The 15,864-nt window shown below is 33.8% G+C and overlaps 1 protein-coding gene across 2 annotated transcripts in view; it reads right to left on the bottom strand.

Annotated features, from left to right (window-relative positions):
- SLC4A10 (solute carrier family 4 member 10) overlaps positions 1-15,864 on the bottom strand; it is a 216,334-nt gene that overhangs the window by 168,497 nt on the left and 31,973 nt on the right. For both annotated transcript variants that reach the window (XM_024735940.1, XM_024735939.1), the window contains exon 2: positions 15,208-15,289. In XM_024735940.1, coding sequence (XP_024591708.1) covers positions 15,208-15,289 — 82 coding nt within the window. The remainder of the gene's footprint in view (positions 1-15,207; positions 15,290-15,864) is intronic.

Raw genomic sequence — 15,864 nt, forward strand, 5'->3', positions numbered from 1 at the left:
AAAACAGAAGAACAATTTTGGGTGATAATCTGAGGTGCATGTTAGAGCAGGGGAAAAATAAGGTGAGATAGAGCATGTATTTTTATAATCACAAAAGCTTGCAATTTCACTATTATTTTAAAACATTTATGTTTTGCTGTTTTTACAAGGAAGAGGGAGAAAAGACATCAACATATGTTCTGGGATACTTTTTAAAAATGAATGTAAAAGACAACGTGGTACCTCCCATCTCCTCAAACTCATTTTAATTAAATTATGATTTCTGAACAGCCCTGCCACTTTGCTTCAGGGAAATAGGTAGAAAATAAGCAAACATTTAAAACTGTAAAATTTTCCAGATTTAGTTTTGCCTTGTATTAATCTGAAAGACACATATAGAAAGTGGCTCATTCTGGGAACTGTGGTAATTAAGGACAGAAGGATTGCTTGGAAAAGCTGAAGACTTGTGGAGGAGAAAAACAGATTTCCATGAAGAGTTGATGGAATTCAACTGTGAAACTGAAGGAATGAAACAAAACATCTGAAAGCAAAGATGGAAAATATTTGGCATTTCTGCATAGATGTTTACAAATAATAAATAGTGTTGCAGATTTTTTTAATGGCCACAATATTTTAGCAGCTTCTCCCATCAAATGGTAGAATCTATTCTTCTAATCCTTGAACCCCAGCTTGATCTTTGGGACATTAGCACATGTGATACAAAGACTTAGAGAGAGCTTGTGCCCTGGTTCTTCCCTCTACTGCTTCTCGGGACTTTCGTGCCACCATGTAATCAGATGTATCAAATCTAATTTTATCACATACAATTGCCATTATACATTCTCTTAGCACCTCACATTTCCTTATAAAATTTTCAAAGTTTTGATTAAATAGCTAATTGTATAATCAGGTAATAATGCCTATGATAGGCTCTATAGGCAGTAATATGGTCTGTCTAATCATGTTCACATTCCCAGTACCTGGCATATTAAAAGCTCAATAAGTGTTGAATAAATAAATGAATGACAACAAATCCAAACTCTTTTTTACTCATTTTATGCTGGAGTAGGCTGGAAATTCAAAAACTGGCTCAGAGAAGGAGAGAGAACTTTGAGGAAGATAGGATTTTTAGTGGCAAGTGAAAAATAGATAGCATGCCTTGTGAAGGGAGGCACAGGCACACAGAGCGTCCAGAGATATATGTACCTTGTTTTTATCGGGAAGTAAACAGAATTTTTATTTCCTTAAACATCCATTGTTTAATGAATGCTTTATTCATTAAATGCTTTATTCATTGCTCATGAATAAACATGCATTTATACTGCTATAGAAACAACATTTCTTTTTTTTTTTTTTTACATTTTACAGGAAATTTTAGATGAAGACAATGACTTTACCTGACAGCAGTGGTGTGCTGGAACTGGCTTACACCAGTTCGCCAGAGTTAGTTGTGCACATCTCTTCCTAACTCTGTGTACAATGAAAACACTTCAGCGATGTGAAAGCAGCCATGAAAACAGGCAAATGCTACAAATTAAGACTATGGAGGCAGCAGGGAGGAGAGAGGAAAGGAGGGTTATCAGAACACCAATGCCTGGTACCTGGTGGGTACATAAAGATGGAACTTCCTAGTTTTTTAAGTTGCTGACAATTTTATATACCCATAAGTAATCTGATCAATTTACCTTAATAAGGCTGACTTCACTTTCTAGAAAGATCCACTTGTGCAGTTCTGTAATTACGTGGATATTTAGTAAGTACCCACTTCTGAGTAAAGAGGATAAAATAATTATTTGGGGCAATGCAAAACCACAGAGCTAAGATGATGTTGAAAAGTGAAATTAAGGGGCATCCATTTTCATCCTCTCAATTACATAGAATCCTAAGAGCCTCTTAGGAAAAAGGGAAGCTGAACCCAAATCCCTTTGCTTTGAGATTTAAAATCATTAAATCATTTCTGAAGGAGTATAGTGCCCTAAATGAAGACAAGCAGGAATGGATAACAGCCCCCCACTCCCACTCCCCATTAAGAAGAAACACCATTGATGGGAGGAGGGTATGGACCCTTTTCCAAACTCAACAGCAGCCACTAGATTACTGCGTGTGTCTGTGTGTGTGTCTGATTTTAATGGCCCATTTTGTGACTTATGCTAAAGGCCTTTTTGACAAAGTCACTTTGGTACTAAGGAGCTTACTCTGAATGGGGAAAGGAGATGCATGTGTGCCCTTACAATAAGGGAAATAAAAAACTTGAAGTATAATGCTTAAGGCTCAAGGCAGGTTTTGGTATGTATGTATGTGGAGGAGGAGGTTGTGTAGCTGACTGGATAAACGTGTACAGATAAACCAGGAAGGATCAACAGCTTTAACAGACAGGGCCTTGCACCAAATGATAGTGGGTAGTCACAAACTCCAGTGCAACTTGCATCATCCCAACTCCCTGGATGCCACCAGACTTCTAATTGGTGGTAGAAGATACTGAGACTAATAGGCTAAGCTCTCCAGGATTAAACACTTGTTGAAATCAACCATGAGGGGCATATCTAGTTTGTAAGGTCCATATTTTTGTCTTTTTTTTTTCACTGCAGTATTACTAGTACCTGGAGTAGTGTCTGACACTTAATAATAGGCATTAAATAGAGTTGGAGGAATGAATGAATTAAGGAATCTGAAGTCCCGTTAATTCTCACTGAGGGTGGCAAGAGGTTAGAGATATTAAGGACTGATTAAACCATTTAGTCTAAGTAACCCTATGGAACCTTGGAAGGAGAATCCCAGGACAAATGCCATACTTTCAGAATATCCAGGCAGGTGGTTCCTCTGGGTTAGTATATTGTCAATGTTAACCAAATATGACCTAACTTTATATCTCAAGATGATAAAGCCAGACATACACGTTCCATTAACAAATTTATTTCTGGTGATATTTTTTGCCACACCTACTCTACTTCAAATTTCTTTCTTCCTCATGAAAGGTAAAGAATAAGTTTCTGTGATTTTCAAGAGGCATGAATCATTAATAGGACATTTTTTAAACCATTTATACAGAGCGAGCAGTCCTTTTCAAATTCAAAACTAATGAACTTTTCTTGTCAGAGAACGGAAAAACTTAAAGGTATTTAAATATTAAGCAAAGTTAACGAGAAATTTAAATTTTAAAGCATAGTCTGGAAGTTCACTTAAAGATCACATAATTTAGAGATGGGAAATTCTTCAGAGAGCACTTGATTCAGACCTCTCATTTTCACATGTGAAATAAACAGTAGTTGAAGAAGTTATCCCAATATTTCTAAAACTAGACATTTCTAAGTAGTTGTATCCAATAGGGAAATTTTAACATCTTAGTTTATTTGCCTCATACAAAACTCTACTATTTCTGTGTAACATAAAATGATGGTATATTTCATCTTCCATATAAGCATCTTTCATATACTCTTAAGTTAGCAGTCATGTTCTTTCAACATATTCCCTTAGCATTTTCCTCAACTAATATTTGTATAGGATGACCTCTACTTTAGTCATATTCATCTTCTTCAGTGTGTCTACCTTAGGTTTATTCATTGTGTGAAAGTCCACAAGACACATATGGAACATTTTGGATACATCCATATGGACTCCTACAACACTCACAGGTGGAAATAACATTCCAGGAAGTGAATCATCCAGAGAGAGAATGAAGAATAAGAGGGGGAAAAAAATCAAGGATAGATATAGAGAGAAACCAACAGTTAAAAGATAGATGAGAATTGTCAAAGGTTTGAAGAAATAGATGGAACTTCTCATATTATGTCAATGGGAGTATAAAACATAGATCAAAAATTTTAACTCTATAACTTTTTGACCCAGCAATCCTCCTGAAAATTATATCAGTAAAGTGCACAAGAAGACATATACAATAATTCATAGCAGCTTTGTTTAAAAGAGATAAATGAGAGATAAAATGTCCATTGATAAGGGATTGGTTAAATAAAGCACGGTACAATCATGCAATGAAATACTAAGCATAATTAAAATGGACAATATCAATATTAACATGGAATGATGTTGATTTTTTTAATGAAAAGAGAGTAGTTGAAAAGATTACAAATTGTACCATAATTTTACTTATATGTAATTTAGTTATAATTACATTTGTTTATGATATATAATTAAATTATATTCTTTTATAATATTAATTCTGTAATTCTGTTCAGAAATATTAATTGTATTTCTTCTAAACAGTAGGTTTTGGGGGTTGTTTTGTTTGCTTTCTTTATACTTTATATATTTTTATATTTCTTGGATTTTTCTAACTCAAAATAATTTTTTGTTTTAAAATAGTTTTAAAACAATAAAACGATTTTAATTTTGGGAAAAAAACATAGAAATGTCAGGCAGAGTAAGAGGGGCCAGTGGATAAAATAGAAAAAAATACCAAGGAAGACTACCTGAGAAGAGAAGCCAAGGGAGGGGTATGAGAGAAGAGAAGGAAGATCTAAAAACAAAGGTATAGTCAAAAGTTTTAAAAGCAACTGAGACTTCAAAAGGGCTGACAACAGGGGATCACTATACTTGGCAATTAAGAGCACTTTTTAAATAGAATGCATATTAATAAACCTTAAAAGAATATTAAAGTGAGATAGCATGAGAGAAATAATATTTCAACTTAGTAAACATGACTTTCATTTTCATGATCAGTACTGTTAAGTGCATTGGTGTTGCAGACACTATACTTTTGTATTAATCACTGTGATATCATAAAATGCTTTCATGCCATATTGTCATCTAATTACAAAACAGCAATTTATCATTACATGAAAAAAATTGAGTTATACAAAGGAAAAAATAGGTACAATTGTAAATAATTTAGCTAGATATTAGAAATCCTTTTTCTAATAAGCCTGTAATACTTTTTTCACAGATGCTCCAAAGGTAATTTAGAAGCAGCTTTGAAAGTAGTCAAAAAACAATATTCATTGTCAAGATATGGAAACAATCTAAATGTCCGTCAACAGATGAATGGATAAAGAACACATGGTGTGTATATATATATATATATATATATATATAAAATGTATAATATATATAATGAAATATTACTCAGCCATAAAAAAGAATGAAGCTCTGCCATCTGTAGCAACATGGATGGATGAAACTAGAGAGCATTTTGCTTAATGAAACAAGTGAGAGAAAGACAAACACTATGTTATCACTTATGTGTGGAATCTAAAAAATAAAACAAATGAATATATATAACAAAACAGAAACAGACTCACAGGTATAGAGGACAAACTAGTGGTTACCAGCAGGGAGATGGAAGAGGGGAGGGGCAAGATAGGGGTATAGGATTAAGAGATACAAACACTATGTATAAAATAGATAAACAACAAGGATACATTGTACAGCCCAGGGAAATATAGCCACTATTTTGTAACATTAAATGGAGTATAATCTATAAAAATATTGAGTCAATATGTTTTATACACCTGAAACTAATACTGTAAGCCAACTATACTTCGATAAAAAAAGGATATTCATAATGTTCCCTCTGCAGAGACAAGACAAAAGCTTAATCTACCAGCAGAAAATTAAAATTTTACTTTCTTTTAATCATGATTTCAATCATTTTGGTTTTCTATATTATCTTCCCACCTGAAGCTCTCATTAGGGGTAGAAATGATAGAGAAAGAAAGGAAAAAGAAGTAGATTTTTTCATTGTGCTTTCAGCAGTTCTGACAAACTAAGAGCAGTAGGGATGACTAGGCAGCCAGAAAAGAGGGAGGATAGAATGGGGTAGTGAACAATGTCACTGGGAGAAAGTATAAAAGAGAGCATTCCAAAAAGTAACCTCAGAATACCGGTACACCAAATCGACTTAATTCTATTAAGGTTCCAGTGATGCTAGTACTGATAAAATTATAGGTGTGTGTAATCCAGAAAATCAAGAATATCACCTCTTTCAACTACTATTTAAAACTTGTTCAGTATTATCAGTATTTATCTCAATTGATATTTAAATGTAAACATTTATGTGCCGGGTGGCCACTGTTATTTTTTCCCAAGGAGGTCTAGAACTCAAGTGCCCTATTGACAGCACCAGTATGTAAACCACTTTGGAGAATAAAGAATATAAAACAAATTTTGTTCAGTGCTTATATACCATTAGCACTTAATTAACATTGGTGAATGATGATGACTTCACAAGAGAAGCCCTAATTGACTGGTAGCCCACCCCTGCTTCTATTGTGAGGAGATAACCTGTGGAGGCTATGATCACATGTAGCCGAGGAGCTTTAAAGTAGGATAGCTCTAGGGGAAAGATTAGCAGCTGAAATAGAGATTTAAGAATTTAATCAAGTAGACTAAGTTGATCTCCTTCACAATGTCACCTTCATAGTATGATTCCCATACTATTAAACTGTCTAACTAAATAATCAACGCACTTAAGTCTCAGACGTCTGGAAAACTCAAAACAAAAGTATAGTGTTAATATAAACCTACAGAGTACATATTAAGAAGCTTTGGCCATTTGTGGTTTGTCTTCAAAGTATTAAATATTTTCGAAGAAAAATATAGAAGGATTAAAGGAATCAATTCTTTGCTGTAAAATACCCTCTTTTAATATTTATAGGATTATATTTAATATAATGAAAAGGAATTTCTTTTCATCTAATATATCTCTAAAATAGCAATTGATTGAAAATGTTACATATACACACACAAATATACAGTTCTCCTTATTCACAAAGGATATGTCTTAGGTCACATTACATAGCAAATACCTCAAATATTGTACTGTGCCTTTGATAGGTAAAGAGTAGTAGTAAATAGAGCCAGATTTATAAGGAACGATGAGGGAGATTAACAATATGGGCTCTTATTCTAAAATCATCTGCCTAAAAACAGACATCCTAAACTAGGGATGGAAAATATATAACGAGGACCCCTAAATTAAGAAACCATACATGGCAGGATTTCTTAGCCACATATACACATTAGAATATTTGTTACTATACTCATTCAAACACGTCTATAACTACTTGCAAATGGTCTAATAAACCAAATTTAGAATACTTTAGATCTTTCAAATTTACAATACACTCTAAAAGCAGACTGTAAATAACTAGCAAGTTACCACTCACTTTAAATAGACAAAATATCATGAATAAATTTATATATCAAAATAAATTGATGTGGGTTACATACAAAAAGCACGTGAAACAATTAATATGAAGAAACATGGAACATGATCTATAGCTCACCTGAGAGTTAATTAGGAATAAAAGTAATTCCATTATTACAGACTGTTAAAAAACATTCTCTTATTTGGTTCTTATTTTTAGGATACCCTGGAGAAAAATAGAACAATTCATTATGAAATGTGCATAGGTGGCAAAGATAGTCAATTAGGGAATAAAATTTACTACTGGCTATTTTTTTCTGGAATCTTCAGTATTAGTCTATCTGCCTAATTCCCATCCTCAAATATATCCAAAGCGTTTGGCAGGCAGAATGTACAATTTTAAATGGATCCTATGTAATTAATTAACTTCACTAATTATTACCAATGGACCAAATACCACTTAGAATTGCCGTATCAAGTGACATTGAGCCTGTATCGACAATAGTAAATTGCACAAAAGTTAACAACCCATAATAGCAGGCAAAACAGTTCTTTTCTTTTTCAAATGAAAGACATTTGGAACATGGAAACAATAAGATTATTCATTCTATGGTGCAGCAGAGACAAGAATTTAAAATAAGAGAACATGAGGTTATTATTAAAACTAGTCTCCAGTGGGACAGGCTTTTCCTTTTGTGGAAATGAATCTGTCTAATGGGAATTTACTAACTGCAAAATATCTCAAATTTTTGCAAAATTATTTGGAAAACTATCGTAATAGGGGTACTAATTATCTAATTCATTATTGCTTCATAGGATAGTCTCAACTTTTAAAAAATAGTCATGATTAAGTGAGTAAATATGCCCCAGTCTTCCAGTTAATAAACATCTCGCCCCATTCAGTCACCTAAAAAACAAGGCTCCACATTATGTTTACTTCTATAACATAGTTGTTAAAAGTCCAGACCCTTGTGGGTTTGAATCCCTGCTCTTACACTTGCTAGTCATGGCCTAGGCAAGTCAATCTTTTGTGCTTTAGTTTCCTTGTCTGTAAGATGGAGATGATAATAGTACTTACCTCACTGAGTAACTTCAAAAATTAATCCATTCTCCATTATTTGACCTACCTCATGCAAATGTTTAAACTTCATCTCTAGTCACTCTTTACCCCCATGCACACAATCCCAATGTGTTAGCTACACCGTATTTGCCATTCCCAGAATATAACGGATCCTTCCTTCTTTGCCTTCAGAACTCTCATTCATCCTTCTAAGCCCATCTCTGTCTCTGTGAAGCCAACTTTAGTTTCTCTCAGCAGAATTCACTTTTTCCTTCTAATGGCAATTTTTGGAGATAAAATATCAGAAAGAAAAAGATCTAAGCCTAATTTTTGGCTTTTTCTTTATTTTTTCAAATTATTTTCTACTTTGGTTTCAAAATAGTGCACCATAATTATAGGATCAGCACTTACTATCTTCTGTTTTTTAGTAAAAAACACTTTTGACATTACAATGATTATGATCAGAAAAGCATTTTAGTAAACTTAAGAGCTCAGAAATGCATTGGGTGAAATGAAGAGAGTGGGAGGGTATTATCATTAATAAAATTACGTTATATGATAGCTTTGTGCTAGGTATTTTACTTACAGTATCTCTGGACTTTAGGTCCACGATATATTAAGTGGTCCCCAAAAGAAATGAACTAGTAAACCAAAACTTTTTATCTCAAATAAAATGAGCAAAAATGTCAAGACAGAGGTATAATTTTCTCTATTAAATTCCTGACTTAAAAGTATTTTACACTCTGCTAAAAGCAATACAGAATAAAGAAAATGTCTTTTTAATTTAATTCATAGCCAAGATTTAAATATTAGTTTAACTTTTCCATTAAAGTTTTAAATTTATGAATTCCTGAATATCAGATTAAAATGTAAGTAGATTTATTTATCTTAGTACAGAAACTCCTATATTTATATGTTAAATATTTGAAAGCTAATTCAATATTTGATGAGTGTTAATTATGCACCTAATTACAGTATATAAACTTAACTTCTTACATGATTAGTGATATATTATTGAATTATATATAAATGAGATTCAATGCAACACATTTTTTAGTACCTATCTAGTTTAAGAAAAACTGCTGGACCGATACCATGGTAGAATACAAATACGTATAAGACAAAGATTTGTCCCTCAACAAACTTATAATCAAATAAGAATGATAAGAAATATATACATAATAATAATATAAGAAATGATGTAAATTCAGAAAGAGAGATCTGGAGGAGGAAGATAATTATTCTGCCAGGAGGGATCAGGTAACGCTAATGGATGGGCAGAATGGACATTCTATTCTTTGTGGAGAAGATGAGAAGGCACCAATTTGGTATGGAGCAACAAAAAGGTTTTGAACACAAAATTTTTAATAATATTCTTGAGGTTTTATTACATCTTCCATGTTCTCAGACTGTAGAAAAATAGCAGGTATTATTTTAGAAATATGTGCTAAAAGCATGGAAAACAAACAGTCTCTCTCTCACTAAAGAAGTTCTTTATATATCAGTGATTTGGGGGAAAATTTAACCTGTAAGGAGTAATGCAAGCTATAACAAGGGTAAAGTTAGACAACAAAGGAATATGAAGGATAAAATTGCAGGCATTCTACACCATGTACAGAAATTAACTCAAAATGGGTCAAAGACCTAAATGTAAGACCCAAAACTATAAATTAGAAGGAAACATAGGGAAAGGCTTTATGACATTGGATTTGGCAAGGATTTCCTGGAAATAACACCAAAAGCTTAGGCAACAAAAGTAAAACTAGACAAATTGGACTATATCAAAAAATTAAAATTTTCTGCATATCAAAGAACACAGTCAACAGATCAAAAAGGCAACCTACAGAATGCGAGAAAATATTTGCAAATCATATATACCTGATAAGGAGTTAATATCTAGAATACATAAAGAATTCCTACAACTGAACAACACATAAAAAAATCCAGTTAAACAATGCACAAAGGACTTGAATAGACATTTCTCCAAAGATGATACACAAATGGCCAACATGCATATGAGAAAATGTTCAATATCACTAATTATTAGGAAAATGCAAATCAAAACCTGACACCCATTAGGATGGCTACTGTCAAGAAAACCTGGAAAACTGCAAATGTTAGTGAGGATGTGAAGAAATTGGAACCCTTGCACGGTGTTGGTAGGAATGTAAAATTGTGCCTCTTCTATGAAAAACAGTATGGCAGTTTCTCTAAAAATTAAAAATAGAATGACCCTATGATCCAGCAATCCCACTTATGGGTATATACTCAAAAGAATTGAAAGCAGGGTCTTGAAGCAATATTTGCACACTCATGCTCATAACAGCACTAGCCAAACAGCACAGCACTATTTCACAATAGCCAAAAGATGAAAGCAATCGTGTCCATCGATAGATGAATGGATAAACAAAATGTAGTATGTACATACAATGGATATCATTCAGCCTTAAAAAGGAAAGTAATTTCTAACACTACAGCATGGATACACCTTCATGACATTATGCTAAGTGAAATAAATCAGTCACAAAAGGACAAACACTGCATGATTTCACTTCTGTGAGGTATCTAGCATAGTCAAATTCATAGAAACAGAAGGTAGAATGGTGTTTGCCAGGGGGAGAAGGAAATGGGGAGATGTTGTTAAAGAGGTTCAGTTTTCCAAGATGGAAAAGTTCTGACACTGTTTACACAACATTGTAAATATATTTAACACTATTGAACTGTACACTTAGAATTGGCTGTGATGATAAATTTTATGTTATGAATTTTTTACCACAAAAGAATTTTTTTAAATTTTTTTAAAAAAGCAATCCAGTTGTTGGGCAGAATTGCTTTGACTGGAAATCGATCCGTTCAGTCAAAATGGCTAAATAATAACATATCATCTTCAGCTATTGAATTTTCTTCTCTTTGTTATCATCTAATTATTAATGACATACTATTTTTAGCAACTTATTAATTTGCTCTTATGCCTGCAGAAAATATAACAATCGTCATATCTGAAAAAATAAAATATTCATTAAATGTTTTAAAAGTTCAGGCACCCATTCTGAGAAAAGCTGAACACGGCTGAACAATGAAGAGAGAATGGAGGTGTTTAAGAATAACCGAACTCCCTAACTATCCCTGCCCCCCACCCTTCGCCCTGCTAACCATAAATTCGTTCCCTAAGTCTGTGAGTCTGTTTGTTTGGTAAATAAGTTCATTTTTATCATTGTTTTAGATTCCCCGCATATAAGTGTAAGGGAGTTTGGGATTGACATGTACACACTGCTATATTTAAAATGGATAATCAACAAGGACCTACTGTATAGCACAGGGAACTCTGCTCAATTAAAAAAAAAAAAAGAACTGAAGAGGCACTGGGTTACTTTTATTAGGCCCATGTGGAAACTGACCCCACCTATCCACCCTGGAGTTTCAGGCTCACTACAGTGTTGCACACTCTATGTTATCCTTTAGTCAGATTCACTGAGAAGCTGACTCTGGAATGCATCTGTCTTATCAAGGCCTCTGCATACTTGCCACTTCATGTTCATTTGGTCAACACAGTGAACAAAAATGATGCTATGCAGAACACCCACTCAGTCCAAATCCCTTTGGAGTCTATTATAATACAGGGTAGGAGAGTTAACACAGCCGTGGAGCAAGACCATAAATGTATATTGTTGTACTTCCCCAGAGAACGTTTACTTCTGGTACACCTTCTTGGTAGTAATAGAAAAAAAAATGCATTTGCCACATCAACAGCTGCATACCATGTACCTGTGGTCGTGTTAACCTGCTCTAAAAAGATTCTACATCTGAAACAGTAGCTGCAATTGATGCTACCACTTGGCCGAGTCTGCAGTAGTCCACCACCATTGTCTAGACTTTGACAAGTTTCTGTAGTGGCCAGACTGGGACATACTTTAGATCTATAAAGATGGCACTAATCTCTGCTATTTCCTGTCATATGCAATACTGATTTTCATTTACTATCATCGCCAAGGCAAGTACTTTCAGAGCCTTCTCACCCACTACAATAGTTCTTAATCCCACAGGCTAAGAAACCAATGTGATGGTCCTATCAATTACCAAGTAGGTCTATCGGTATGGTTCAGGGAACAGGAAAATGATCAATGAGTGGTTCAGATTCCTCAGGAAACAGACACTGAGACAGAAATTTGTGTTCAGGGAGTCTGTTGAAGAGAGCTATCAGCAGTAACACCTGTGAGGAAATGCGGGCTGCAGCATTTGGTAGAAGAAGTTGAATTATGGTACATTTGCAATAATGGCCTCAGTTGACTCCACAGGAGGCTCTGAAGCTGAGAGAGCCTTTCAGAATTGTACCAAATTGAGGCAAGACTCTGGGCCTTTATACTCCTTCTCTGATAACTTATTGAATTCAGATGCCACAGGAGAGGCAGCTCCCTTCAGCTGAAGGTAATTTCTGGGGTAGCAATTCCAAATTCTAGCTTATTTAAAATAAATATCTATTGGTATATTTTATCTATGTTACTAAAGAAGCTCTTAAAAAGTGGTGCCCTATGGTAATTTTATTTCTTGAGGAACTTCCACACTGCTTTCCATAGCAGTTGCACTATTTTACTTTCTTACCAGTAGTGCACAAGGGTTCCAATTTCTTCACGTCTTCACCAACACTTGTTATTTTCTGGTTTTTTTTTTTTAAATAGTAACCATCCTAATGGGTTCGAGGTGATATCTCATTACAGATTTGATTTGCATTTCCTTAATAGTTAGTGATGTTGGATATCTTTTCGTGACCCTGCTGTCCATTTGTATATCTTCCTTAGAGAAACGTCAATAGTTCAATTCTTTTTATCACTGAATAATATTCCATTGCATTGGCATACTACATAATTTATTTATCCATTAAAGTACATCTTGGTTGCTTTCAAGTTTTGGAAATTATGAAAGAAAAAAAAAAAAAAACAGTGGTGCCCTGGTCTTTTTCTTTAATTACACAGAAGGAGAAGCTACCACCACCCTTATCCTCAGTAATGCCACCTTTCTCTCTGGTGCTCTCCCACTTACGTTATATTATATTATATGCTACCAGTTGATTTTTTCCTGAACCATGACATCCACTTCATTGCCCCTGCATTATTTTCTGATTCAGGGTAATCAGTCTGGGAACCACTAACAGATCTATTAATTCTTTGTATGCATCACAACAGAATCCTCCACAGCATCCTCAAATGCTGGAATGTTTATCTACTTAATATGATCTGGGAGCAGAACAAATATTAAGAAAGTCAACATAAATAAGGTTTTTCTTATTTTCTTTCAAAACTCTAAAATGTTGCCTTTGCATTCTATGATGTTAACTTCAATCACCAGTGACTAAATCACAGTTATTCACTTCTGGGATTAAAATACCCACTATAGACATCAGCAAACAGAACAAAATCTGATTTATCCAACTGTGTTTTGCCAACAAGAAATCTCTTTTAAGAAGCATTGTACACTGTTACGTGTATTCCCAGTAAAAAGAAACGTATGTAATACATGTTGATACAAAAATTAAAGTAACTTTATTAAATCTTATTTTTGTATTATGTATTTTCCATTCAAAGGGACCATTTAGTATTTTACTGTAATTATTTATAAATTACTGTTAACTGTTAATTATCTGTGTGTGGATTATCAATCACAATCTTTAAACCCAAGATGATGTTTCACTGGAATTGAGTATATTTTTACACTAAATTCTTGATTTATTAGGTTTTCTTGTGTGAGTTTAGTGAATATAAGCATAGCTTAAGTCATGGTATGACGTAAGTAGCACAGTAACTATGCTGCTTTTCAAATCTAAATTCGCTTTATATTAGACATTACTGGGTTAGATTTTTCAAGTTTCTGCTTCCTTCAATTTGTGTAATGAATATGGATAGCATGCAAATTACTACACCTGCCCAGTAAGTATAACCTTTCCAGACCTTGGGTGCTTTCTGTGCATCAAGCAAAATGTCAAACACAGAGTGGGTATAGTTGTTGAAAGTTGTCTCTAAATAGTATGTTAACTCTTCTGTTATTTAATTGTTGTAACTAAATATAAGACCCAATAATAATGAATTTAACCATAATTTAAGTGGCTATAATTCTTAAGGGGAATGAACACTTACTTTCCAGCTGCTGTAGATTATTAGGAGCTATCTCTGATTAGTTTTACTTAAGATGATTTGGGTTTCACTTTTCAACAAAAAGATGAAAAACACCACATACCTTGTATCTCACTAGTAATAATTTCTTGTTAAAAAATTAAGATGAACTAATGGCATGTATACATTAAATTGCAGTGGAATAATAATTGTCAATACTTATGTAACTCTTAGGCCAGGGACTATTCTAAGTATTTTTCCCTTATTTTTCATAAAAATTTAGGAAATATATTCCACTGTTATCCTTATTTTAACAACAGAGAAAACAGGTACAGAGAAGTTAACTAATTAGCTAAAGCTTCCATAACAAATAAGGGACAGAAGTGATATTTGAATCCAGTACAGTCTGGTTTCAGAGCCTCTATATTTTACCAGCTGCTAGACCATACTACCTCCCTGCTGAATTATCTGACCTTCTTCCTACTGAAGAGACAAATGATGCCTCCAGCCCTCTCTGATATATATCTCAGTAAAACTGGAATACCAATTGTTCTTAACTCCCTTCCAGTGACAGCCTACTCTGACAACATAGGGTGAATTAGATGCTCCTCCTGTCCTCCCCTGTCACATAACACCCAATATGTTGGTCTGTTATAATATTTTTCTTTTCATTCCCCAATTAATTGTAACTCCTTGAAGGAAGGATTATTGAAAGACTGGCACACAACACAGTACAGGAATATAGGAGAGGTTCAATAAACATCTGTTGAATGAGTTAATGCCTCTCATTGTTTGCAGGACTGACTATTGGCACTCCAGAGGACACCAAAACAGTCATATCCACCCCACCACCACCACCATTACTACTCTGATATCAACTTTTGCAGTTCTCCACATTGCAACAAACTTCACATTTCTCTTTGAAACACCAATAGGTATCCCCCCCACCAAAATAGTCTTACCTTCTAAATCTTCTTTCTCAAAGTGTGTTTTGAGAATAGAACGAGTTCCACCTCTATCCACAACTGCCTCTTCATCGTTTCTCTGTAGAACAGAGAGAAAGAAGACTAAATGATAGTACATAGATTCTCTTAATTTCAGCAAATAAACTTTAATGTGATCTAATAATTTAGGGGTTTAATTCAGTAACATAAACCTACTTGTACATGACTATTCTATTTGATTATCAAGTGTTAGTTTACAAAAGACTAAGATTAATTTGACCACACATTCAGAGAAGGAATGTCATTTGATTTTCCATGAAATTGAAGGTAGTCAAACATTCCAGTTGGCGTCATTTATTAGTGAGATGAAAACTAGAAAAGAAATAGTTATCCTGTCAATTTAGTAACATGTATTTTTATCTCTGATAAAGAATTCTTGTTAACAAGATGACATTTTGAACTATACAAGGAAAATATGAAAATCATTAGTGCTATGTCAGGGAGAAATAATTCCATTGCCATTATAAATGGGGTTGGGGGGAACTAATCTCTTGAAAGCAATTAGTATCAATTACTAGGTAAACTAAAACTCTAGTGACTTTGTTTCAGTACAATGCATTTTATTCAAACTAAACTGTAAATTACAATCATGTGCATTAAACCTTCATTCAGTTT

The sequence above is a fragment of the Neophocaena asiaeorientalis genome, unplaced genomic scaffold, assembly GCF_003031525.2.
Source record: "Neophocaena asiaeorientalis asiaeorientalis breed wild unplaced genomic scaffold, Neophocaena_asiaeorientalis_V1.1 scaffold72, whole genome shotgun sequence".
NCBI lineage: Eukaryota > Metazoa > Chordata > Mammalia > Artiodactyla > Phocoenidae > Neophocaena > Neophocaena asiaeorientalis.